Source organism: Sesamum indicum, linkage group LG10 (genome assembly GCF_026168435.1).
Source record: "Sesamum indicum cultivar Baizhima isolate 11 linkage group LG10, ASM2616843v1, whole genome shotgun sequence".
NCBI lineage: Eukaryota > Viridiplantae > Streptophyta > Magnoliopsida > Lamiales > Pedaliaceae > Sesamum > Sesamum indicum.
In genome coordinates, this window is record NC_142666.1 from 165428 (window position 1) to 192960 (window position 27533).

The window sequence follows — 27533 nt, forward strand, 5'->3', positions numbered from 1 at the left end:
CATTTTTACTTCAGTGTCGCCCAACATTTCTGTCAATGCAAAAGGGACCACAAACTTTTGTTTGAGTAAAAAACTAAGGGACCACAAAGTAGTCAAGTAACATTCCGACACAAGAGACCACAAAGTAGTCAAGTAGCATTTCAACACAAGGGACCACAAAATTATTCAGAGAAAAAATTAAACAAACCATTGTTGGTCCTCGCAACACAAGCCATTCCGATTCAGAGTAAAGGAGGAGAATAAAAAACTTACCGTAATCAGGGAGAGGCTCGCCATTGCGAGAAGGGTCTCGCATCACCACTATTTTCGCACCAAGTGCCTCTTCTCAAGCACAGTGAAATCGGGGGAAAGAAGAGAGAAATTAGGGCAGAGGAGTTTGGGGGAATTTGGAGAAAATCGTTCGCTGAGAAGTCGTTGTCTTTTCTTTTTCTTTTCCCTTAAAGCCACGTCATTACACATTTTTTGCAACATAAGCATATTAGTAAAAAAAGAATTCCACGTCGATGCTTACTTGGATTAATCAGCCATGTTTTTTACCACATCAGATTTTTCCGGTCTTAATATCCAAATTCGACGGAAAATTGGAAAGAAAACCCTAATTCGGATGACATTTATACCTTTCTGCAAATTAATGACTTTAAATTGATATGTACAAAAGTTAGAGGACTAAAATTAATCGATGACAAAGTTATATGACTAAATACTTTTTTTTCCCAATTGTGTTTCATCTTAATAGGAAAATTGAGATGGAATGTATTTGATTGAAATGAGATTTTTTTTAAAAATATAAGATTAGATGTAAAATAAAGATATAAGTATAATGATTGATGTGATGTTTAAAATGTGTTATTTAAAAAAACTATATAATAATTATAATAACATGATATGTTTTTTTTTAAAAAAATAATGAAATGTATTTCAGATAAATTTTGATTTGAATGAGAAAATCATCTGACAATAAAAAAATCACCTAAGTTGATTGGATAGAGTGAAATGAGAATTAATTAATGGGAGGCAAGCGCAGTCTTAAGGCTTTTTTCTATTAATCACAAATTTGAGTTGGAAGGCAAATTTATTGTGAAGGTTAGAAGGATGATTACTACAGATTACTCTCCGGCTCTGCTCATTAGTGTAACCGCTAAGCATTAAATTACCTTAGATGATTTCCATTTTAAAATTTAAAAGCCCCCCCTTGACCCTATTTCTCTATAAATTTAATATCTATATCTATATTAATATATATATGAAAAAAAGTCTTTCACAATTGATGGTTAATTATATCACTTTGTAAAGTCGAAAATGCCTTTCAACTAATAAAAATCCAAGCTTTACATTAATTGATAAAATTAATTTATTTTCCTTTTTTTCTTTAATGTAATGTATTGATTGATATAATTTACTCTTATTTATAGTATATTTTAAAACGTAAAAAATTATTTATTATATGCATGCAGAAATAACGTGCCACAACAACTAGTTTTATTAAAAAGAAGCATCACATATTTTTTGTCATTTAAAAAAAATATTTTTAGCATTATTTTATTAATTTTTTCATAATTGTCACGTCATCCATTTTTCTCGACTTTTATATTTGTTTAATTAAAATATAATTTTTAAGATTACACACAATTATTTAGATGTGTGACACGCGGTAATATATATAATTGAGTTTGACATTTTCCAGGTGATGGGCGTGCAGGCCGGCAAAGTGGAATTGTGAATCATATTCAATCAATAAAAATTAAGCAAGTAAGGATGTTTGTTTCCATTGCGATTGCGTTGAAGCTAGGATTGGGACGTGGCATCATATTCATCAAACCTTTGAAAATTGTGAATGTATGCATTTGTCTATTGCTTCTCACTCCCAGTTATTATTAATTTAATTGTAATTATGTGAAAGATGAGGTGCATATGCATATGCAGTGTGGTCATCAACTCCTGACTCTTAACTGCCATTGCATGCAGCTCATGTTTACATGGAAATGGAACTCCCAAGTCTGACCAGTCGGCAGTCAAATTCCTGCTCATGATATGTTTGACTTGACTTTGTCTGGACGGGATCGATGCAAAGTCTTCCTTACTCTCTGTCACTGTCTCTGTCTGTTCATGCCAAATTGTCAATGCCAATGCCAACCCCAACCCCTAAATTTGTAACTACTGTCGTGTCATGTAACCTTCATTCACCAAATTTACCCACAGACATGACATCTAAAAGGTAATTAGCCCCTCACTAACAAATTACTTATAATCATCGTTTTGTTATATATAAGAATTGAAGAGAAGAGGTCCAAACATATATATACTACTGTTGTTGCTCTTTTATCTAATAATAATAATAATAATTCATTCCCTCAACCACCAACAGTATATAGATAAACTGTTGAAGAAGAAGAAGAAGAAGAAGAAAAAGAGGAAGAATTTTGTGTGAATATGAGATCCCTCAAACCAACCCTATGATTTGATTCACTTGTACTGTCGTTTTTCTCCAAGAAACAATTAAAAGCTGGACAGGTCCCGAAAAATATCAGATAGCTAGCAGTCAGCTCAGCACTACTGGTGAATATATATATAAATAGTGTGATGGGAAGCTGCTTAAGTAGTTGTGCCTCCGTTGATCAAACGAGTACTGTCCAATCGAGTTCAGGTTCGCTATTTCAATATGATGATGGTCATTTGGGATTGCATCTAATTTATTTATTTATGTCTTGCATACCATGAGATTGAGTTGTATGTTTTTGTTTTGCAGCGGCAATATCGGAGACGACGACTAGCGTGAGCACTAGCGTTTCTGGTAACACTAACAGCATATTCTCTGCTGGGACAAGTAGTAGCGGAAGCAGTGATGTGCAGGTGATGAGTGGGAGCGGGCAGATGTTAGCCCACCCCAATTTGAGAGTTTTCTCGTTTTCGGAACTCAAGTCTGCCACAAGAAACTTCAGAAGTGATACAGTTCTTGGAGAAGGTGGTTTTGGCAAAGTTTACAAAGGTCGGTTGCTCGATTTCAAAAACGGTGCAGGTGAAGGGGCAGGATCCCCCATTGCTGTTAAGAAGTTGAATTCTGAAAGCATGCAGGGGTTTCAAGAGTGGCAGTCTGAGGTGAATTTCCTTGGAAGACTTTCTCATCCTAATCTGGTCAAGCTGTTGGGCTACTGTTGGGAAGACACAGAGTTGCTTCTTGTCTATGAATTTATGCAAAAGGGCAGCTTGGAGAACCATCTTTTCGGAAGTAAGGGTTTAATATCCTTAATTTATAAGTGCTAGTAAGTAATTAATGAGTTAACTCTTATTAACTTTTTCAGGGGGTTCTGCTGGTCAGCCACTTCCATGGAATGTTAGAGTTAAGATATTAATTGGAGCAGCTCGTGGTCTTGCATTCTTGCATGCATCAGATAAAAAAGTCATCTACAGAGACTTCAAGGCCTCTAACATATTGCTTGATGGGGTAAGACCCCTACAATTCGTATTCCACAATATATTTTAACTCATCATCTCATTCACTTTTTCACCTATGATGTTGATCTAATTTTTTAGCATTTCTCTAATTTATTTTGCTCTCAGTCATACCATGCCAAGATCTCTGATTTTGGCCTTGCAAAAATGGGTCCAACTGCTAGTAAATCCCATGTGACAACACAGGTTATGGGCACAAATGGTTATGCTGCCCCTGAGTATGTAGCAACAGGTAAATATCCTCATTAATTCCTAGCTTGATCAGCTTCCATATGGATAGCTAACCCCATAATAACTTAGTACTGCACTTGATATTAATTCTAATGGCATTCTTTTCTATCAGGACACTTGTATGTTAAGAGCGATGTATATGGTTTTGGTGTTGTCCTAGTCGAAATGCTCACGGGGTTGCGGGCACTCGACCCAAATCGTCCATCTGGAAAACACAATCTGGTTGAATGGATCAAGCCTCATTTACCTGACAGGAGGAAGTTAAAGAACGTTATGGATTCACGTCTGGAAGGAAAATATCCTTCCAGATCTGCATTACAAATTGCTCAGCTTGCTCTAAATTGTCTTGAAAATGAACCCAAAAACAGACCGTCAATGCAAGAAATTGTTGAGACACTGGAAAGAATCCACTCTGATAATGAGAGGCCTAGAGATCCTAGAATACATTCTAGTTATTATCAGGCAGCTGATAGACATGGGCAGCAACATCTGCACTATCGTTCTCCAGAAGTAAATCAAGCCTATCCACTCCCACCACCTGCATGATCATTTTCATCTGAAAGTTAATTTGTTGCCAACAGCCGATACTTATGGCTCCAAAAGTTTTCCAGATGCAGTGAGCTTCTTGTTGTAATATTAATTCAATAGAGTTGAAAGAATTGGAAATTCGTCTTGGGAACCCTATCATTTTAGTTGTGCGCTACTAAAATGTGCTGATGTCAAGGCTTTTATTAGCTTGTCTGAAATAAGGAGATTCTGATTATTATATGCTTACAAGTGCTAGCAGAAGATGTCCTCCATTTATCTGAATTAACAGAAGACCAGGATATACATGTCAACTATCCTAAGGTGACATTGATATCTGGTAGTCATTCTTACAAGCAATTCAGCGGAGCAGAGCTGTACGTACAAATTTCAGAACCTCCAGAAATTATCATGGGAACGAATGAATCTGTCTGGTTTGAGATAAACTGGTAAGGAGGAGTGCCCCAGGCGGCTTCTTCTCTGGTCAGCATCTAGAAGTACACTCATCATGATCAACTGATCATCATAAAATCAAGCATAAAAGAAGAAAAAATCAGTGATCTTTTTCATCCGAGAATCAAATGGGATATAATATGTAAAGAGCAATCAGGAACCCTTATACATATTACATGTAGTACATTAGTAGGTCTTAATCTTACTGAATACAAAAACATAAAAAGTGCAAAGACCAATCACCTCACTCCATTATTGCCAGTGTTCACTTTTCCTCCGTTGGATGTCAAACGACTTCAAACACAACTATTATCAAATATTTTCGACTCTAAGAAGCCAAAAAAACCCCACTTCAAGACAAAATCAAGTATCCTATATGGTAAAGGCCACTTCAAGATGGCCCCTCGCTACGAAATGAACCTTGAATATGTGAACCACAGGCTTGATTGACGGATAGTTTGATTGTTCGACTCTGGGATGATCTGTGTAGATCAATACATTCTTCAAGATCAGCATCACAAGTCAAAAGCACCCACTCAGCATCATCGTCGAGATATTTTAAGTTAATGCTACCGCCATTATCTATGTTAATACGCCTCAAGACCTCTTGCTTTAAATCTTTAAAACCCCAGTGTGGCTGCAGACTGAATCGGATCTTTTCTTCCCCAAAAACTGCTTTTACTCTAAAAGTACCCACATGATGTGCCTGATTGATATCATTTGGCACAGCTGGAGCCGCAATAGCGGTGTGATCACTGAAAATCTTATAGCTATATGATCGAATCAAAGGCTTTGCTTCCTCTTGGCCCTTTTCATGCAATTTTGCTTCACTCCGTGTTCTTTTCAGCATCCCTCTAGTCTCTTCTGCTGATAGAGCATCTCCAAGGCTGGAGACCTTGACAGGGTTAGATGATTGCTTCACCCCAGTAGAACAAAAATAACTTGAACTGGAGCTATGACTACCAGAAGATGAAGGTGATTTTGAGGCAGTGGTTGCAGGACTTAACAAGGTGCCGTCAGGCTGACTGGTCACCTGCTGCAAATTACCACTCATCGTTGACGTCGAAAAGTGGCTGCTTCCTGGTACATTTGGAGGCACAAGTTCTGGAAAGTTATTATAGAAAGAACTGAGTTGAATAGAACCGTCTGTACCATGGACAGAATCAATCACAAGTTGTAGTTTCCTCAATGAGTGACCAACTTTCTTGATCTTTCTAGATGGCCAGCGAGTGATTCCATGCTGTCTGCATATTCTTTTCAAGGTAGTTGGACACACTGAAATAGGGAAAAAAGGATAAGAAATCTTTAACGAGCTGTAATTAGATTTGAGTTGATAATGGGCAAAACTCAGATACAGTATCCTGTTAAATCCACCAAGAATGCCAACCAAAAGTTCAAGCTTGAGGGTCCAATAAAACTAATAGATTGCACAAAATATAGATCTGAACAATGCTAGTATTCTCCTTATGTTAGATAACTATCTAAAACTGGCGGGAGATGGGAATGTATGCACTAAACCACTGAGCACTGACTAGAAAAGACTGGCTCTAACATGACTTTGTGGCTGATGTTCAAGATTGAAGAGATGTGGGCATGTTAAGTACCAAATAAAGAGCATATGTACTTCTGGTGAATGTATTGTTTGCAACCTCTGATGAAGGTTTGCTTATTTTCTACTTTCAATGTTAATGTAAGGTGTGGATGTAGCTTTTATCAAGTGTCTAGAATGTTAAGTTGTGAAGATTGATTTGAAGAAGAAAAGGATAACCTGATTCAACTTAGAATTCCCAAGTTGAGTTGGAGAAGGATAACCCGATTCAAAGTTGAGTTGGAGAAGGATAACCTCATTCAACTTAGAAATCCCAAGTTGAGTTGGAAAAAGGATAAGTCATGGCTATATATACTACTCTTATTAGCATTGTTTTATAGAGCAAAGTAGAATAGAGTAGAGAGAAAAGAAAGAGTTGAGACGAGGGTGAGTGTTGTTTTTCACGTGTGGTGAAGACTTGCATACAAGTGTGTGTGTGTTGTACTCCTCAATTTTCCTCCTCTTTGAGTGTTTTCTCCTGGCTTGGTATCGCCCCCAGACGTAGGATTTATATCCAAACTGGGTTAACAAATTCGTGTGTCTTTTATCGCCTTCATATTCCACCTGTTATCCATCTTAACCCGATCCATTTCCTTACAACTGGTATCAGAGCCTGGTTCAAGGAGTTAAGATGGAGGGAAAGTTTCCAGTCGAACGGTTCAATGGTTCCGACTTTGGGTTTTGGCGTATGCAAATGGAGGCCTACCTGTACGGGAAGGACCTGTACGAACCACTTGCAGAGAAGTCCGAGAAGACGAGTGATGAAGAATGGAAGGTGCTCGATCGAAAGGCGATGAGCGCAATAATCCTGTCGCTCTCTCGGAATGTCGCCTATCATGTGAAGGGAGCAAAGAGCACGAAGGAAGTTCTACAGACTCTTGCCGATATGTACGAGAAACCCTCAGCAATGAACAAGGTTATGCTGATGAAAAAACTATTCAGGTTGCAGATGGAGGAGAGGAAGTCGGTGGCCGATCACCTCAATGACTTCAACCAACTCACGACACAGCTGGCGTCTGTGGATATCGTGTTTGACGATGAGGTAAAAGCGTTAATTTTGCTTTCATCTTTACCTGACAGTTGGGATGTGGTTGTTACTTCAGTGAGCACTTCGTCTGGGAAGGAGAAGATGAAGTTCGACAACATCAGAGACATGATGTTGAACGAGGAAACCCGTAGAAAGCAAACGGGTGGATCATCTGGCTCTGCGCTACATACAGAGTCCAGAGGGAGACCTGACACACGGGGTAAATACCGTGGAAGGTCAAGGTCAAGGTCCAGGGGGAAGAACAAGGGCAAGAAGGAGATGGTGTGCTGGAACTGCGAGAAGCCCGGACACATGAAAAGCGAATGTCGGGCGCCAAAGAAGGAAAAGGAGGGCCGAACAGCGAATGCCGCGACGGAGGAGATCACGGATGCACTCTTGTTGAGTGTGAGCAGTTCTTCCGATGATTGGGTTGTGGATTCAGGGGCCTCATTCCACTCATGCAGCAACAAAGACATCATGGAGCCATACACCTCAGGTGATTTTGGCTTAGTTTATCTTGCAGATAACAAACCCCTCAAGATTGTAGGAAAGGGAGATGTGCGGATCAAATCAACGAATGGGTCATGCTGGACCCTACATGATGTGAGACACATACCAGGACTGAAAAGGAACTTGATCTCAGTCGGACAGCTGGATAGTGATGGATTCCACACGACGTTTGGAGACGCGAAGTGGAAGATCAGTCGGGGAGCAATGACTTTGGCTCGAGGACTAAAGTCGGGAACGCTCTACATGGCGGGAGGATCTAGTTCAAACATTCCCTTTGCAGGAACTGTATCGCAGGCTAACCTGTGGCACAATCGCTTGGGCCACATGAGCGAGAAAGGAATGAACGTGCTGAAGTCGAAAGGACGGTTGCCCGAGTTAAAATCGGTGGAGGTGGGTCATTGTGAACACTGCGTGTTCGGAAAGCAGAAGCGGGTGAGCTTCTTGACCACAGGAAGAACTCCGAGGAAAGAAAAGTTAGAGCTTGTTCACACCGATTTGTGGGGACCAGCACCAGTGTCATCTCTTGGTGGATCAACGTACTACATGACATTCGTCGATGACTCCACTAGAAAGGTATGGGTGTATTTCTTAAAAAGAAAATCTGATGCCTTTGATACATTCAGGAGATGGAGGGCACTAGTGGAAAATGAGACAGGTCTACAAGTGAAATGTCTCAGATCGGATAATGGTGGCGAGTACAGCAGTGAAGGTATCAAGAATTACTGCGCCGACCATGGAATCCGAATGCAGAAAACAATCCCGGGGACACCTCAGCAAAATGGCGTTGCTGAGAGGATGAACAGAACACTGAATGAGCGTGCGAGATGCATGCGATTGAAGAGCGGACTACCAAAGATGTTTTGGGCAGATGCAGTCAACACGGCTGCTTTCTTGATCAATCGAGGGCCTTCTGTCCCGTTGAACAACAGGATACCAGAAGAGGTATGGAGTGGTAAGAAAGTGGATCTTTCTTTCTTACGTACGTTTGGTTGTTCAGCCTATATTTTGAACGATGATCGGACTAAGCTGGATGCTAAGTCGATTAAATGTACATTCATTGGGTATGGGACTGACGAATTTGGGTATAGATTCTGGGATGATCAAAACCGGAAAATAATTCGTAGCAGGAATGTTATATTCAATGAGGATGTAATGTACAACGACAGGAAGGTAAGCCCGGGCGATGACAAGAAGGAAAGGGAATTTGTTGATCTCGACATTTCAAATTCCGGGATCATGAGACCAGCAGATACGGATTCAGTGGGAGTTCAGACGGACGAAACCGAACAGACGGAGATAGAACCAGAACCAGTATCGGAGGAACCGATTACTGAAAGCAGCACACCCTTGGCACTGGGTCGAGAACCGAGGCTGAGAAGGGCCCCAGATAGGTACTCCCCCTCTCTTTATTACTTGCTTTTGTCTGATTGTGGAGAACCCGAATGTTACGCAGAGGCAGTCAATGATGTCCACAAGAGCAAGTGGGAGCTTGCGATGAACGACGAGATGAACTCGTTGAAGAAAAACAACACATGGGAATTGTGTCAGCTCCCAAAAGGAAAGAAGGCCCTACAGAACAGATGGGTCTATCGGGTTAAGGAAGAATCAGACGGGAAGAAGCGGTACAAGGCAAGACTCGTAGTAAAGGGATTCCAACAAAGATACGGTATTGACTTTACTGATGTTTTTACACCTGTTGTCAAGTTAACTACTATTCGTCTTGTGTTGAGCATGGTAGCGGCAGAGAACTTGGAGTTACAACAGATGGATGTAAAGACAGCCTTCCTACACGGGGATCTTGAGGAGGAGATATACATGGTACAACCAGAGGGGTATAATGGAGATGATCAGCAGGTGTGTCGCCTGAAGAAAAGCCTGTATGGATTGAAACAGGCTCCGCGGCAGTGGTACAGGAAGTTTGACAACTTCATGCTAGAGATAGGTTTCTCTAGATGCAATGCTGATCATTGCTGCTACGTGAAGAGGTTCGATGAGTTTTTTATCATTCTACTCCTGTATGTTGATGACATGTTGATAGCAGGATCAAATGTCAAGGAGATCAATAGGCTCAAGGATCAGTTATCGAGGAAGTTTGACATGAAAGATCTTGGCGAAGCAAGACAGATATTGGGCATGAAAATCACAAGGGACAAAGGTATTGGTAAATTATGGTTATCTCAATCTGATTATATTGAGAAGGTATTATGCAGATTCAAGATGGAAAATGCAAAACCGGTTGGAACGCCATTGGGAAATCAGTTCAAACTATCCAACAGTGATTCGCCCCAGACTGACTCCGAACGTGCAAAGATGAGAGTCACACCGTATGCCTCAGCAATTGGGAGCCTGATGTATGCTATGATCTGTACTCGACCGGATATAGCACATGCAGTGGGAGTAGTTAGCCGTTTTATGAGCAATCCAGGAGTGATGCACTGGGAAGCTGTGAAATGGATTCTTAGGTACCTGAGGGGTACTAAGGACCGAGCATTGGTGTTTGGTAAGGGCAAGCTTACCTTGTTTGGGTTTGTTGACGCTGATTTTGCAGGGAGTGACTATGACAAAAGGAGGAGCACTACAGGGTACGTGTTCACATATGGCGGTACAGCCGTATCCTGGGTCTCAAAGTTGCAGAAGGTTGTCACACTGTCCACGACGGAAGCTGAGTACGTGGCAGTTACTGAGGCAGCTAAGGAGCTCATTTGGCTGCAACACTTGTTGGGTGAATTAGGGAAACCTCAGGCAGATGTGATTCTTCATAGCGATAGCCAGAGTGCGATCCATCTGGCAAAGAATCCCGCGTTCCATTCGCGGACAAAGCACATCGAGATCAAGTACCATTTCATCCGACAACTTCTGGAGAAGAAGGCACTGCAGCTGGAGAAGATCCAAGGAGAAAAGAATCCTGCGGACATGCTGACCAAGGCGGTTGCGATGGCGAAGTTGAAGCTGTGTACGGCTTCGACTGGCCTTGATGACTAGAGTGGACAAACCCGGCGGTACCAAGAAAGAAGTGGAGAAAAGCTAATCAATCTTCAAGTGGGAGATTGTTAAGTTGTGAAGATTGATTTGAAGAAGAAAAGGATAACCTGATTCAACTTAGAATTCCCAAGTTGAGTTGGAGAAGGATAACCCGATTCAAAGTTGAGTTGGAGAAGGATAACCTCATTCAACTTAGAAATCCCAAGTTGAGTTGGAAAAAGGATAAGTCATGGCTATATATACTACTCTTATTAGCATTGTTTTATAGAGCAAAGTAGAATAGAGTAGAGAGAAAAGAAAGAGTTGAGACGAGGGTGAGTGTTGTTTTTCACGTGTGGTGAAGACTTGCATACAAGTGTGTGTGTGTTGTACTCCTCAATTTTCCTCCTCTTTGAGTGTTTTCTCCTGGCTTGGTATCGCCCCCAGACGTAGGATTTATATCCAAACTGGGTTAACAAATTCGTGTGTCTTTTATCGCCTTCATATTCCACCTGTTATCCATCTTAACCCGATCCATTTCCTTACATAGAACGCATGCAGGAGGCTTAAGAAGCAAACTTTCCACACTGCTCAGGTTTATTGTCCATAATTACCATCAAGGAAATGAGAAGTTCGTAGAGTAAAGATTTATAGAAATCTTCTGGAGAGTTAAACCAATCCGATGAATTGTAGAATTATGGATTATAAAAAAAATCTGAAGTTTATGCAGTCAACTAACAAGTTACACCAATACTACTTAATAATAGTGTTAAAATGATATGATCTATTAATGGAAATATCAACTTTTTTTCACTATACTTAGAGGAGTTTGTCATACCTCCAATACTCCGAGCAGCTTCTTTTAGGCTCCCAGCAAAATACTGTCTAAGTACTTGCAAGCTAATACTCTTCTCAGTCTTTGTCCGTCTCCTTTCGCTGCTTGTTTGAGCACCTAACGGAAGATGCCCAATTGTCAAAGAAAAGCTTCCACCACCCTCCCCGCTTCTTCGGGGTCCAGAATCCCGCTGGAGTTCGTCATGCTCTAAAACTGCTGGCACATTCTGAAAGTCTGAGCCAGAGTTATCCCATTGGGTAGTCAACTTAAACTCTCGTTCTGGTTCCTCCATGCGATTAGAAAAAGAAACAGCAATTCCTTTGCCCTTCTGTTGGGAATCCACCCGGCTCGCAGCAATCCAAGGTGAACCATCGAGCAAGTCTTGTTTGGAAGGAGATATTACCAGCTTTGGATGCTTTTTTTCATCATCTAATCTCCCAGCTGAAGTGTTGCTTCTTTCTCTGCCTAAAGTTTCTTGAGCCAACTCCTGATCAGTTATTACTTGTAAACTCTGGCATGTTTGTTGTATAACAGATGATAATAGGTTAAGCATCCGCATCTGATGTTGGGTATCTTTGCAATTTAGGGGCAAGAAGAACTCTAAAACAAAATCAGCTGTTCTGTTGTACGTACTTCTCAGGCGTATTGCTGCAGAAGCACACAAGTGGAACACCCTCGCATGATGTGCAAGAGGATACTCTGTTTTGCTAAATGCAGTAATGTCCTCAGCAAAACATGGTTGATTTGTAAGGAATGCTTTCCCAGCAACACCTTCACCTTTGAGCAAGTGGTGTTCAGAGCATGCCTCATGGAAGCCAGAAACTTGTGGATCAGCCACATAGCAGGCTGAGTCAATTGTTGAAACACATCGTGCATAATTCTCTACAGAGTGCCGGCAACCCCCTTTATTTTGCTGAACACATGAAGCCCATGTCTGAGCCAAGGGCAATTTGTGTGTGTTGCAGACAAATTTCAAGACATTATTTATCTCGGTTAGAGCACCTTGGTAAGATTCTTCACGGTTCTGATATTTGAATTAGAGGGCTGTGTCAGGGCTGAGTTTCCAATTGCAGATGGTTTTAACTGATAAATTTGAAATATGTTATATTACCTCTATATTGGAAGGACTCAGAATGTTGGAACTTTTTAAATCAACAGCCTGCAAGAGAAAAATATTTTCAGAAAAATGAGAGCAACTGTATGCTTTGACATCTTATATGACACGAAACACAGATACAGAAAGCATAGGACTCGAACAACCACCGTATATTGGGGTTTTTCTATCAATTCCAAGAAAATGAACCCCAATGAAGAGATTTTTAATTATAGAATCACAGTCACACTAAAAGTTGTTAGTGGAGATGGGCAGGGCTGATTTTGTGGTGTTCCTTTGGCGTCTAGAAGTATGAAAATCTCACCGGGAAATTATCAACAGAAGCATGGAGACCATGGACTAAGAGATTGCATCATAGGTAAGAAACTGTAAACAGCATATCAAAATGGGTGTAAGGGTCGATGAGTTATACAAAATGATGCAACTTCAAACTTGTTTAAAGATCCACGCATACATCTCTACAGACATGGTAGTATGCATAACTCGGGAACAGAAAAACTAAGGAAAGGTAGAAGAATAAACTAGGCTCCATGACTTGTATGTATATAGAAGGCAGATCATGCAGCTAAAGCCGTCAGGACACAGCTTCACAAATTTTCATCTACCTTTTTGGCATGCAACAGCTTTGCACTCTTGGAAAGTCTTTTTCAGATTTTACTTAGATTTGATTACGCTATGAATTTGAACAGAAACAAAACACAAACAATTAGGAGAAAAAGAAAAGACCTCTAAAGCTTTGCAGATGTTTTCAAGTTCAGGGCGATAATTGACTTTCTGACTAGTTGTCACAATCTCAACCACCCCCAAGCAAATACCACTGCCCTGTTCGAAAACTGGAAGTGCAAGTGATCCTCTAACGTTGTGCTGTTGGGCGTCGTTAACACGGGGATACTCCTCTCTTTTGAAAAACCGAACATCTGGAGTCCATTCAGGCAACTTGTTCAAGAATACACGGCCAGGCAACCCAATGAAATCCTTAGAGTCCTCATCTGCTGCAAACTGATAATTGCGGGAGACATCTCTGTAGTCTGCAAGATTCTTGCAGTTTGCATTCAGCGAAAATGGTTGGTTGTTAGTTGTGAGGACTTGCCTACCTCCTCTCTTTACAGGGATCCAGATCTGAATAAGGACATCTTTATCACTGATAGAGTCTTTGAGGCAGCTGATAGCCTGCACTAATCTCTTCTTCACAGACAGAGTACGAATTGGGTTTCTGTTTGGTCCAACCCACAACCTGGTGTTAACATGGGTTTCCTCGACAAGAAAATTTGCAGATTGGTTCAAGGAAGCTGGAGGGGTGGTAGCTTCATGGATATGTGATTGCGTTTCAGAAAATTCATCCATTCCTAGGTAGCTCAAATTTGGGACGTCAAAAAAGTTTGATATTGCTGATTCTTTTAAGAAACTGTGATGAGGTGGATCAGTATTTAAGGTGTGAATGTTAGTCTCTGAAAATGAGGTGGAATTGAAATGGGTTAATGGAGTTGAAGCTGCAGGGTGCCAGAAGTTGGATAGGTCGGTAGTCTCTAACCAGAATCCACCATACAAGAGTTCATCCATGAGATTGAAATCAAAGTTGGAGTGTGAAAAGGTTGGCGACATGATATTAGGTGTGAAGGAGCCATCTTCCATGGTGGATATTTGTCAATCACCCATTCTATAAATCCAAAAACGCAATTAGTGGATCATGAACCAAAACAAAGAAGCAGCCTGAATATGAAAAACAAGAAGAGGAACTTCCAGGAAGGATTTTTGTCCCCAATCACTCCCAGCGCCACAAACATGGTCGTTGACAATAATTTCTTTGTAACTGAGAACAAAGTAAAAATGCATTTGAGAGAGCAGAAATCAAAGAAGCCTTCATCAAACAATTAATAGAAGCAGCGATGGCACGGTAGAGCAATAAAAACAACCACTAATTAATATGACTAATTCAGTTCAGTCATATATACTCTAAACACAACTCTCTCTCTCTCTTACAAAATTCTTAAAAACAAAAACATCTGTTACAAAAAAAGACTAGTCAATGATTCTTACAACTATAAATTCAATAACCAGACCCTAGCTAGCTACGCGCGTCTGTTAATAAGTAAAGGTCAAGTAATATAAGTTGAAATATGATTTGAGAAACAAGATAGAGATGGAGATGGAGCGAGAGACGACAGCAGACTGAGGAAAAGGAGTAGAAAAGATTAAGAAAGTGAGGGATATGCATATATATGATGTTTTTTACGTACGTACCTCTCATTAATCTAAGAATCCCATCAACCAGAACCAAATTCTGATGAGCAACAAAACCATTTCTTGTGTTGTGTGAAACTGGAAAAGCAAAGGCAAGGCTGTTGTTGCCTCAAATTAACTTACAAACTTGTTGACTCTCTCTCTCTCTCTCTCTCCCTCCGCATAAAATCCATCAAATAGACAATATTGTTTGTTTGAGTACAACATGGGATGTGATGGGATGGGAAAGAAAGTGGGGAAGGGGAAGAACAAGAATCTCTCTCTTATGCTAACCGGACCCCACTCTCCCAAAAACAAAAAGAATCACAAGTGCAATCAACGCATCTATATAAAAAAAGATAATATAGGGAGGGAGTCGTTTTACTTTAACCATGTATATATATATATATATATAGCTGCATTATTGGTAGTATACTATATATGTGGTAATTGTTAGAAAAGAATGCATTATTGGGCGCGCAGTGTAATTAATGAATTTGCTGCTGCAGGGGCCAGGATGATGATCCAGAAGTAGAAGCATCACAAGTGATGATGAAAGATATGATGCGCATGGAAATTGCAATGCATGATCTGATGCGTGGATCATATATCCATAGAGAGCTAGTGTTGGATGTCTGGCTTGGCAGTTGGCAGCCTTGGCTTTAGTTTTTTGTAAAAAGATTTGGATGGTCATTGGAGGGTATTCACTGTTGAGTCATTTGTTTTGGTGTTTGTGATATAATTAACATAGGAAGATTCTAATTCTGGTGTTTGTGATCATTATATATATACATATAAACAACATACGTCATCAACCAATGGCTTAAAACTACTCTGCTACTTACTACTGCTCTTTATAATTAATATATATATATATGATAAAGTTGGCTCATCCATCCAATTCACTTCAAAATTCTACTTAATTATATATTACATTCATGCTTAAATTGCCTTACCTATATATATATATGCACAATTCCAATTACTATCTACTATACATATACATATTTATAGTATTTATAAAAGCTCATCAGCCCATCAGCATAACTGATTTGGTATGTGACTTACCCCTAGTTTGCGCATGCGTATGTCCCATCTGTTAGTATATATGTACATAAAAATTGAAGTGAGTGTGTATGTGGAAACTAGTATAGAGGAGTAGCTGTCTTCTTCAGCTCCGGGAGGCTGCATTTACATTATTATTATTAATTCTGGCCCTTGTTAGTGCGCCCCCGATTATGTATATATATTTCAATTTACTTGATTGCTCTCATCAACTCTTAGAATATATATTTAAGTTGAGTTAATAATATATAAAAAAAGGTTCAACTTTTGTGCAAGCATCAAAATGACTCTCAAAATGCTGGAGGGCCACACGCCTCTCTCTCAATTCTCCGCATGCATTTCCAACTTTGGCCTTTCACCTTTAATATGTTGCCATGTCATTAATTAACTAATTAAAAAGTATGTAATATAATGTAGAGTTGAATTGTATGTAGAGGTGAGTCATATATATCATCACTACACTCATCATCTATATCATATATTCCTTCCAATAACGTTCCCATAAAGACATTCACATCCACATCCAGAGCTACCCTACCTTCATTACTCTTTCTGCTTCCACTACATACTCTCCCCCCCACAACCATCCATCCTCCTGTTGCCTGCTGTTGCCTGTTGCCCGTGGGGAAACAGTACCCAACCAAAGTTAATTTGATTAATTAGGACATACACACCCTTTATTATTATTTAACAACTTGGACATGTATATATATATAATTAGTCAATGGCTGACGTCTTTATTATGACTTCAAAGGTTGAATTAATTGTTAGTGAGTTAGTTCAAAGGGTAATTAATTAGTATGGTATTAATTATATGCTAATCATCACATCTCAACTTATTAATTAATTAGAGACAACACAGCCAATAGAATCTGGTGCTGATGATGTCATGATCGTCTTGTTGGATTCTCCAATTAAATGAATCATTATTATTTATTCTAATTAAGCTTTTTTTATATTTGTCTGTGGTGGAGGGTGAGGGTTGGTACTTGGGGGTCACCAAAGGCTTTTCCTACTAATTAATAATAATAATAACCACAATTACATATATATATATATATATATGTATAGATGGTTGGCATGTGGGGGTGTAAATAAGATTAAGAGGTGGGTGTTAGCTGTTAATAATAAGAAAGATACCAGTACCATAGTACATCTGATCATGAATCCTTATCATGAATATTTGTGTATATACGTTGAAAGATTCCTTAAAACGCTCATCTCACTACCACCTCTAATTATTCTTAATTATTAATTATATCACCTTAACTTGCGGACAGACTTCTTATAAATATACAGCAACTGCCCTATAATTCACCTAAATTTTTATTTGATGAATTAAATTCTACAGTATTAACATACAATTATATATGTATATACTGATGAGATTAGGGGTATATATATTTAGCAGTAGGGGCAGGGCAGCATGTATATATATATATATATATATATATATGTATGCATCTAGTTTTCATTTTTATTGTACGCGTCGCCAATCCAAACATTTCAGACTAATTTCAAGGCATACACTCGACGGCCTTGTATCCTTCCATAACACCATCCTCCTCCAATTCCTTGAACAAGTACAATATTGTAAGCAACACTTTGAAGGTCATTTTGCTGTACTCAAATTTCAGTAATTAGTCCAACTTTTGATTTTTGATTCAATTCGATTATAATAATATATTTAATTGATAAGAGAATTGCATAATAAGAATTCCATATATAGGGTGAAAAATAGTAACTTATATAATTATTCTAAAAGTGGCTAGAATTTGTTTGATGTGGACCAAATTAGGGGACTTTGCCCACTAGGCATTTTTACGAGATAATTACACTGTCCTCCAAAAATTTTTTGTAATTACATGTAAACTCCTTATAATTTAGAAAATTACATCTAGTATTCCTAAGGTTTGCTTGTGTATAACAAATAAGTCTATCAATTAGTCAAAATTAATTGAACTTGATTATATTAACAAAAAGAATTGGATAAAAATTCAAATTTATCCCCAATTGATTTATTACTAATTTATTGCAGGTTAAATTAAACCCCTACCTCCAACCCCCGTCGTCGCCCGTTATCCCCCCTTTCTGTGGGGAATGGGAGGTAGCGGAGGAGATGGGTTAAGGGAGGGTCTGTTGGCCAGGTAGGGGGACAGGGGTAGGGGTTTAGTTTTTTATTTAAATTTATATTATATAAAATAATAATATTATTTTTTATAGTTTATAATTATCTTAATTTTTTATAATATTATTATTTGAATTTTTTCGTTGTGTCAATAATATCTTAAGGTGATTCATTTTCTTTCTGTCTTGAATTTTTGAAATTGATGTATGGAGTTTTATATTTTATTTTAATTTATAATATATTTTAAAACTTATAAGATTATTTATCGTTTGCACGTGTGGATATGGTGTCAAGACAATTAGTAGATAATATAAATTCCAAAAGTTTTTCTTTTTAATGTAAGCACTTATGTAGCTGAAGAGAGATTAAAAAAAAAAAAAAAAGTCCATTCAGTAAAAAAGACCACAAATATGAAAAAATACTTTTTCCCATATGTAGTAGGGAATTTTTTCATTTAAGCATTTATGTGGTAGATGACTGATAACAAAATGCTAGTCAACAAAAGCCCCAAATAAAAAATAATAATAATAATTTTGTCCATCTCAACAAATTTTGGTAATTGAAGTCCTACAATTATCGAAAATAAATTAATTGCAAGTTACTATTTACCATCTCCATATCTTGAATCCTTATTTTGTCACTCCAGTCTTACATTGTGATTAATTTAAATTTAATGGAATCAGATTTGAATTAGAATTTCGGGTGTAGAAGAGTAAATGCAATTAAACCCATAATAACATAACCACCTTTTCTATCGCCAGCAAAGCATACACACTTACTAATGCTGCCCTGCTCTCAGTTGCCCTCTAAAGCAAACTGCTAAATCTTCCTCGTATTTTTTTGTTATCTTTTGGGGGAACTTTTAGAATGCATAATCCCAATGCTGAATCTCAACCAAGCGCTGGGTATTGAACCCTTAAATTAATGGAGAGGCCCTAATTACTATTACAAATTAGTGGGTATTGAACCTTTAAATTACAACCGAATTATAAATTTACAAATCGATATACACAAAGTATTAAAGCAATAAAAATCGAACACACAAGGCTCAGAGAGCCAGATCTATTGTTTTGGCTTTACTCACGATCACAAAGATCGACAGCCTAAAATCCCACAGTTGCTTAAGTTTTGACACTTAGCCCTTTCCACAAAGATTTTCCCACAGAGGCTAACAACTGGGTTCAAACAGAACCTTAAAAAATCGGACAGAGAGTGAAGAAGGAGATTATCACTTTTGCTTTGCACACTTAGTTGTCCACAACCAAGAACCGACTACTATTTAAGGTGGCTTTGATTGTAGGTGAGAAGGTGAAAATGGCGCTGGTTGAAGTCCCAAAGACATGGAAAAACCACGAGAGAAAGAAGGGGGAGAAACTAGAGAAAAAGGCGATTTGAAGATGAAGAAGAGAGGGAGACAAATGGTAAATGCTAGGGTTTAAGTAGTGGGCAAACCGGGTTATGGGCAGGTCGGGTCTTAGGTTGTGGGTAGTGGTCTAGGATGAAGGCAATGTGCCATAAAATACCGGGCTTTGAGCTATCCAAGTGGGTGCTTGGGCCTACCTATTTGGTCATGGGCCACACATTTTTTCAACAGTCATGTTGGAGGGTAATTCAATTCTCTAGCTTAGCTTGATCTCATACTAGTGCATTATCATTCTCTGATGCTTTTTGTTGGTTTAGTCTTGCTTTATTGTTTCTTTGTTTTATGTTAGTGATGATGATGGGATGAGTTCAAAGGAGATTAGCGTTTGTGCTTTGGTTAATTAATAATACTTTAACAAAATTGCTCTTGTTTAGCTGATTAAGGAGTGGCCGTGGCTGGTATTACAAAACTCCTATATTTCAAAAATTGGCTGCATTATTTGATACTTGATAATCTTTGGTTGAAATGAGAGAGAGACCCATGCTATTTATGTATTATGTTCAGGAACGATCAGTTGAGATTCAATTCAGAGGATTTCTAAGGTGCATCACCAGTATTTGGAATTTGGAACACTAGAATACAACTTACCTTCACTTGCCTATAAGAATTGTTAACTTCAACTAAATGATCCCTCTGCTAGTGATAAGGAGACTGAGGAAATAATGGAAAAGATTGTTGGAGGGTTAATTGTTCTGTGTTTTAGCCATGCTTGTAGTTGTGCCAATTCTTAGATGTGCTCGTAGTGGACTTGCTGAGATGGTAGCATCGTTGTTGGATCAAATATTAACAGACCATTTTAGCAAGATTAATCTGTTCACAGAGGATGGGAACCTCACCAGGTCGTCTCATAGGCCAATTTTGTGCATATTTGATATCCCCGTCGCAAATTAACATTGATGGAGTATAACCCGCCTTTGAAAAAGGACAAAATGTCCTTTTTTAGGGTAAAAATAGTAAAAATGTCACATGACCCACGTAGATAAAGTCGACTCGAGACTGACGTGTCTATCGTCTCACCACACGATCTCTGACAGTGGATGCTTTTAGATGAAGCCACGTGGCACACTTGTGAAGTAGATTTGAGCCTATAAATACCCTCATTCCAGCACTTTTATGGTAGGACATATTTATTGCTTTCTACCTCACTTATTATTTGAGGTCACCTACTTTCCATCTCGGACTCGAATTGACTTGAGCATGGGTCTTAACAGGGGACAAACCCAGCTAGCCTAACGTATATGTTTCTTCTCAAGTACCATTTCGATATCTGAAAGAAGTATTGCAAACTCGAGACCTATCTTGAAGGGATCACATATTTTGACTCGGATCAAACATAATTTTAGATATAAGCCTCTTATCCACGATATGCTTGGTTTAAGACTTAATAGATTGAATGTCGGAAAGGAAAAAGGTGGGATGAAATCCTATGACTTGATCTCTTGGGCCTCATTTTGGGCAACAAATGGGTCATTAGAATTTCCAAAAATGGTTGTAGAAATCGAGAGGCAATTGCATAGGTACCATAAAGATGTTGTTGGGAAATTGAATAAACAATTTAATATCATTTTGAAATTGATAATTAAATATATATATATATAAATTTATGAAATTAAAACACAAACAACCACATCGGAGCGATATAACAGAGATAATAATTAGATATGTTGTTTTACGATAAAATTAAAAGGATAACTTACAACGAGAGTTGTCTCGTAACAACCTCGGTCCAATAGAAACTGAGAACAAACCGAATTGCAGAAGAAAAAAATTCTACCCGTTTTGAAGAAATTATACTTCCGGTCCAAAGGGCATCGAATATTACGCAAATCCTTCTAGGATAAGATGGTTACATTTGTTTAGTACTGCACTTATACTGAAAAATACCTCAACCAACACTCAAAATTTTTTTACCGAGGCTAGAGCTCAAAACTTAGAATTTTGAGAGAGAAACCGAGAGATAGAGATGAGAGAAGAAGAGATTTCAGATTTTGGTGTGTTGAAATGAGGAATGGCTTCAGCCTTTTATAGGCATGGCCAGGCTCATGCTCTTAGTGCAACAATAAAAACTTGGCAATTAACTTTACTGTAACAGTCTGCAGTTTCAGGTTTAAAACCTGAAACAGTTGAAATGGCTTCAGGCTTTTTTATCCAAATGTTAATGTTAGAAATTCAAATGTATTTGCTGCAAAAAGATATATTCTAAGACATTCGCCCTAACGTATGTGCCGGAACCGGGATGAGACACGACAGTGACACGCACGTGTGAGGCAACCGCATGTTTATAACATTTCAAACACAACTTGAACTTGAACTTAATAAATGAGTTTATTTTGAGTATAAACTTACAATGTGGGACAACTTTGAGTGTAAAAACACTCACCTCTACATCCACCTTAAATATACATCATAACTACTTTAATTCCCATCATATTCCTATATGGGATATGCACTTCTCAATTTTTTACTTCTTAATCTGTGGATTTAACATGTCATTTCAATTTAAAATTACAACAATTCCCCCACAAATCCACATATTTGAATTTAAGTTTCTATAGCTTGTTTTCGACAATGGTACTTTTTTGTTTGAACCACTGTCTAAGTTATCTAATGTCAGTTGTCGCCAGGTTAAATGGAACTAAGCCTTGAATTTTGAGCTTGTGATTGTGATAGCGTTTGTTAGTAACAGCAAATTACAGGCTTTGTGTTGATCTTTAGGGTTGAGACTTAGGCCATGAATCCTGATCCTATTCATGAATGCTTTTAGGAATAACCCAATTCCTTCGTTGCGGCAAAACAACTGCATTACTTAGCTGGGAGTCTCCAGGGATGCACTGCTAGCATCTCGTCTAATAGACATGACCTGTTTCAGAGTTAAACACTTATTGAACTTACAGTATCGACACATTCCAGAATTACAGGGGATAGACTCCAAATACAAAGTATCAATCTATTTTTGATACTCCGACATACCCTACGACTTTTTAATACCACATTTAACCTTCTTTGTGGGATCTTCACTTAAAAAGTTGGGTTGCTATTGTAGATATGTCACTAATTAGTTTTCAGTCCCATCCCCAATCTAAATATTTGTACTTGTGATAGATCTTATCCTTTCGTTAAAGGATCAGCCACATTGTACTTTTACCCCCACAAAGCCAATGCATATAACTCTGTCTGGCATTAATGCCTTTATACACTTCAGTCTAACTTGGATATGTCTTTTGGTTGTATTTACGATTCTGAATCTTTGGAATTGTAGTTTGACTATCACATGTACAATAATAGGTGGAAGAGGCTAATTTACAACGAGAAGTTGTAATAACAACCCATATAGCTATTCTGCCTCGGTACCAGTCATATCCAACGTATATAACTCGACTTCAAAAGTAGACTGGGTTATCAAAATCTATTTAAAAAAAATTCAGAGACCTCCCCTGTGATAATAGGAATGTTTAAAAAAATCCCATAAAAATTAAATTATCAAATACCCCTCCTGTGATATAAAATAAAGTTAAAAAAAATCCCTCCGTACAAAATTTGGATCACACGCGCTTTGACTGCAATTTTTCTATAAAAATACTTTTTCTTTTATATTTTTGCCCTTCTCTCACATTTAATATATAATATTATATATATTTATTAATAATAAAATATTATCTTTATAATAATTATTTAAAATAGTATTTTTATAATAATTATTTAAATAAAATATTATATATTTTTATTAATAATAAAATATTATATCTTTTTATTAATAATAAAATATTATTTTATATAATAATTATTTAATTATTTATATAATAAAATATTATTTAAATTAAAATATAAAAAAAATTAGTTTCGCCGCCGCCGCCGCCGCCGCCGCCGCTGCTAAAGAGGAGGGTGCCGCCGTCGCCCAACGCAGCGAGGGCGACGTGGTCGCCCTCCATTTTGGGCAACGCCGATTGTCCAATCGCCTAGAAGGGGGTGGGGGAGGGAAGGGGGGATTGGAGGCAAGAGAAGTGGGGGGGGGGTGGAAGAAGAGGGCGGGGGGAAGAAGACGGTGTGGGGTTGGGGGGTGGGGAGGGAGGCCGGGGGGGGGGGGGGTTAGGGCGTGGGGGTTTATAATTATTATTTTAATTTTTTTAAAATTATAATTATATATATTATAAATATATTTTAATAGTATTAAATTATATATATTATAAATTAAAATAATTATATATTAATAGGCCTAGTTTGACCAGTTGACTGAAAGGGGTATTTTAGTTATTGTTTCTTGAAAAATAGGCTCAAATTGATCAAGGGCAGTATGATTTTTTATTCGTAACATGGGGGTGATTTTTTATATTAAAAATTTCATAGAGGGGGTTTTGATATTTTTATATATCACAGGGGGTCAAAATGGATTTAACCTAAATCTATTTTGCAGACTTCCATGAGATTGCGCCCCCACCTAAGGTAAATACATATCCTGAACATCCATTACTATCAGAATTTTTGGCTATCTAGCTAGCATCATTGTATCCCTAAAAAATAGTAAGGAATTTTCCATAAAAGAATCATATGCGGTCTTAGCAATTCTATTATTCTCATAACCAAATTTCTCAAATCTTCTCAACATAATGATAAATAGCTATCCCATCAGTTGAATGAATCAACTTGATACCAAGAATTACTTTAGTCTCACCACTTCCTTCATTTCAAACTTATTAATCAGAAATGACTTGTTCAGTTATAATATCTAAGCATGATCCTATTAAAAAAATGTCATCTAAATATAGGCATCAAATAATAATTTTATCTCCTTTAACTTTACAATAAATACATTGTCACTCTCATTACAGTGAACCCAAATACAAAAATAGTTTTTTCAAACTGTCCGTGCCACTATTTGGGTGTCTGTTTAAGTTTATAGATAAACTTAACAAGTTTACAAACTTTATACTCGTTACCATGAGCTACAAATCCCTCAAGTTGATCCATGTATATTTCTACCTCGAGTCCACCATACAAGAAGGTTGTTTTGACGTTCTTATGGTGAATTGGGAGACTATACACTAAAACAAGTGCTATGAGCACTCGAATTATAATCAATTAGGTTATCAGAGAATATGTATCACAATAGTATGTTTCTCCTTTTGTTTAAAATCCTTAGCCACCAATCTATCTTTAAACTTATTGACGGTCCCATTAGGTTTTAATTTGTTCTTAATAATCCACTTACACCCAATTGTAGTATACCCCGGAGGAAAATCGACTAGCACCCATGTTCCGTTAGAAACAATGGAGTCCATCTCATTTTCGACAGATTCATTCCACTACTTAGCTTTTGGAGAAGTCATAGCATCTTTGAAGGTTACCGGATTGTCTTCGATATTGTAAATTAAAAAATCACTTCCAAAATTCTAGACAACCGTAACTCTCTTACTCGTCTAGGTTTAATAGACTCTTCATGAGTCGGACTAATACTACTTGAATTAACCTCCACATTTGACATTTTTTTTACATGTTCAGGAATGGACGTGGAAGTAAGTGAGTCATCAAGAGAAACACTTGAAGCTATTACTATTTTCATAGGAAATAAATCTTCTAGAAAAATAACATCACAAAATTCGGCTATTGTGTTTATCTCAATACTTGGAATTCTGATTTAGTAACTAAAAATCTCAATGCATAACTTGTCTCCATATAGTCAAAGAACACAACATCAACAGTCTTACGGCCCAATTTCTTTCTTTTGTATTCTGGGACCAACACTTTTGCTAGGCACCCCCACACTCGAAAACATTTGAGGCTTGATAATCTACATTTCCATAATTTGAAAAGAATACTCGTATTGCGTTTCAGATGGACTTTATTCAAAATATGGCATGTCGTTTTTAAATCCTCTCTCCACGAATACTTTGGTAACCCAGAGGTTAACAGAAGCTGTTAATTCTATCTTTAAAAGTTCTATTCTTTCATTCAGCTATTTCATTAGACGAGGGGAATATGGAGGAGTCTCTTCATGAATAATGTTAAAATTTTGACATATTCATTGATCTTACTCGACTCATATTCTCATCCTCTATCAGGTCTTAACCACTTAAGCTTCTTAGCGTTTGGGTTTCTACTTTATTTTTAAATAAAATAAATTTATCTAAGGCTTCATCCTTATTTTTAAGGAGAAAAACATAACAATATCTACTACAATCATCTATAAAGGTGATAAAATAACTTTTGTGGTTTTTAGTCAAATTTTCGTTGTGCACACTAAATCAAGTATTTTCGAATTCCTTTCAACTAATTGATAGGATTTCCAAACTTATTTAGCTTTTGCACAAATTTGGCATCTGTGACCTCGTTTAATATTATGACTAGGAATTAAATCAAGATTCACCATTTGTTTGATTGAACCCAAATTTAAATGACTTAATCTACTATACCACAAAGTAGAAGATTCAACATTCCAAAATAACATAATCAGAAATATCAACTTTATTAGTTTTAACTCAAATTTTAAATAAATCATTAAACAAATAACTTTTGCCAATAACAACACCAAAATGTTGAATTAAAATTTTATTAAATTTAAAGGACAATTCATAGCACTCACTAACTATTACAGAACCACTTATTATATTTCTCCTAACAGTTGGTACATGATGAACTCTTTTTAACGACAAAATGCCACATGAAGGAAACTTCAAGTCCTCGCTTTCTATCCCAAGTACTTCAGCTGTACTAGAATTCCCCATGCTTACTGTCCTTCCATTGATGGCCTGATAAGACAAAAATAGAGATTTATCAACATAAATATGCATGTTTGCTCCAGCGTCAATCAACCATCAAAAGGTTCATAAATAGTTGGGATTTTGGGTTGTACAGAAATATACACTTTAGTTGCTCCTGAGGTGCTAGCATAACTAGAACCTCCCACAACATATTAACAATTGTCTGCCTAGTTTTGGCCTTTTTAATGACAATCTTTAGCCCAATGTCCAACATGCCCACAGTTTCAGCAGAGTTTTTTGCTTTTGGTTTCTTATTTTTTACAGCTTTGTCTTTATTGATGATTTTTGAGTTCGAGTTCAAATTATTTACTTTCTTTTTCCCAATTATTAAATTTGCCCGTGCTTGATGCTCAATAGTCATCTTATGGTTCTGATTTTTGTGCTCTTCTTCAATACTGATCGCGATCATGAGATCATCCAAAGATAGTATCCCTTTTTTATGTTTGAACGTCATGCCAAAATTTTCCCAAGATTTGAAAATTTTATCTATTATGGATATGACCAGAAAGTTCCCAAGAAACTTCATCTCAGCATCAGACAAAGCATGCTCAAGATTTATTATCTCATGTGTCTGTTCAGCTACAAACCTCCCCTCCACCATCTGATACCTCATGAACTTGGAAGCAAAATACTTTTCAAGCCCTTGATCTTAAGTATTATATTTCCTATGCAACTCATCCCACAGAGTTTTTGTAGTGTAAGATTCAGAACAATAGATATCAAAGAGTGTATTTGACAATGCTGACAGAGTAGCTCTTCTGCCTATTTGATCCCGCTCAATCCACTGTGCGATCTCTGCAGTTTTGAAATCTATCTCAGTTGATTCAGGTCTAGTCACCTGAATCATTGTCAAAAGCCCTTTCATTGTTAACCATAATTTCGTCCGTTGTTGCCAGCGTTTGAAAAATTAGCCCGATAGCTTATCCAGTAGACTGGACAAGTCGACTTTTGGGTTGATCAAAATAACAATAGAAATAGCCTCGGTCATTTAATAATTAGATAATTAAGCACAAACTTAAACAGAAAATCTGAATTTAAAATTCAAAACAACAATTTAAAACTATTTGTGTTGTAACAAATTCGATTTTCAAAAACCGTATAATTTCTTTAAGATTATTAGGAAAATTGAATAAACAATTTAACATCGTGTTGAAATTTACCATCGGATATATATATATATATATATATATATATATCAGTTTATCAAATTAAAACACAAACAACCATGTTGGATCGATATAATAGAGA

At 37.5% G+C, this 27533-nt stretch overlaps 2 protein-coding genes across 5 annotated transcripts; one reads left to right on the top strand and one right to left on the bottom strand.

Annotated features, from left to right (window-relative positions):
• The first annotated feature begins 2121 nt into the window (after positions 1–2121).
• Positions 2122–4365, top strand: LOC105173045 (putative serine/threonine-protein kinase PIX13). The gene is made up of 5 exons (XM_011094691.3): positions 2122–2644; positions 2747–3226; positions 3300–3442; positions 3559–3682; positions 3794–4365. The coding sequence occupies exons 1-5, from the start codon at positions 2581–2583 to the stop codon at positions 4225–4227; spliced, it is 1245 nt and encodes a 414-aa protein (XP_011092993.1). The 5' UTR covers positions 2122–2580; the 3' UTR covers positions 4228–4365.
• On the bottom strand, positions 3943–15642 carry LOC105172998 (protein NLP2). 4 transcript variants are annotated; one of them, XR_002287883.2, is made up of 7 exons: positions 14936–15641; positions 13421–14504; positions 12692–12739; positions 11584–12604; positions 4903–5934; positions 4561–4722; positions 3943–4219 (listed from the first exon to the last, which is right to left on the bottom strand). XR_002287883.2 is itself a non-coding variant. In XM_011094631.3 (5 exons), exons 2-5 carry the CDS (start codon positions 14324–14326, stop codon positions 5051–5053), a joined length of 2859 nt encoding a protein of 952 aa, XP_011092933.1. In that variant the 5' UTR covers positions 14327–14504; positions 14936–15641; the 3' UTR covers positions 4745–5050. The 4 variants fall into 4 exon arrangements, 1 of the variants encoding a protein (XP_011092933.1); XR_848691.3 differs by having other exon boundaries at positions 4457–4722; XR_848693.3 differs by lacking the exon at positions 3943–4219 and having other exon boundaries at positions 4473–4722; positions 13421–14351; positions 14936–15642.
• Positions 15643–27533: the final 11891 nt, after the last annotated feature.

What these genes read in the sequence shown, in the direction of transcription:
- LOC105173045 (XM_011094691.3), top strand. Translation starts at nt 2,581, where the DNA reads ATGGGAAGCTGCTTAAGTAGTTGTGCCTCCGTTGATCAAACGAGTACT. An exon ending in TACTGTCCAATCGAGTTCAG is followed by an intron (nt 2,645 to 2,746) that starts GTTCGCTATTTC and finishes TTTGTTTTGCAG; the next exon opens with CGGCAATATCGGAGACGACG. An exon ending in CCCTGAGTATGTAGCAACAG is followed by an intron (nt 3,683 to 3,793) that starts GTAAATATCCTC and finishes CTTTTCTATCAG; the next exon opens with GACACTTGTATGTTAAGAGC.
- LOC105172998 (XM_011094631.3), bottom strand. Translation starts at nt 14,326, where the DNA reads ATGGAAGATGGCTCCTTCACACCTAATATCATGTCGCCAACCTTTTCA. An exon ending in TGAGTCCTTCCAATATAGAG is followed by an intron (nt 12,605 to 12,691) that starts GTAATATAACAT and finishes TTCAAATATCAG; the next exon opens with AACCGTGAAGAATCTTACCA. An exon ending in AGCTGCTCGGAGTATTGGAG is followed by an intron (nt 5,935 to 11,583) that starts GTATGACAAACT and finishes TCCCTATTTCAG; the next exon opens with TGTGTCCAACTACCTTGAAA.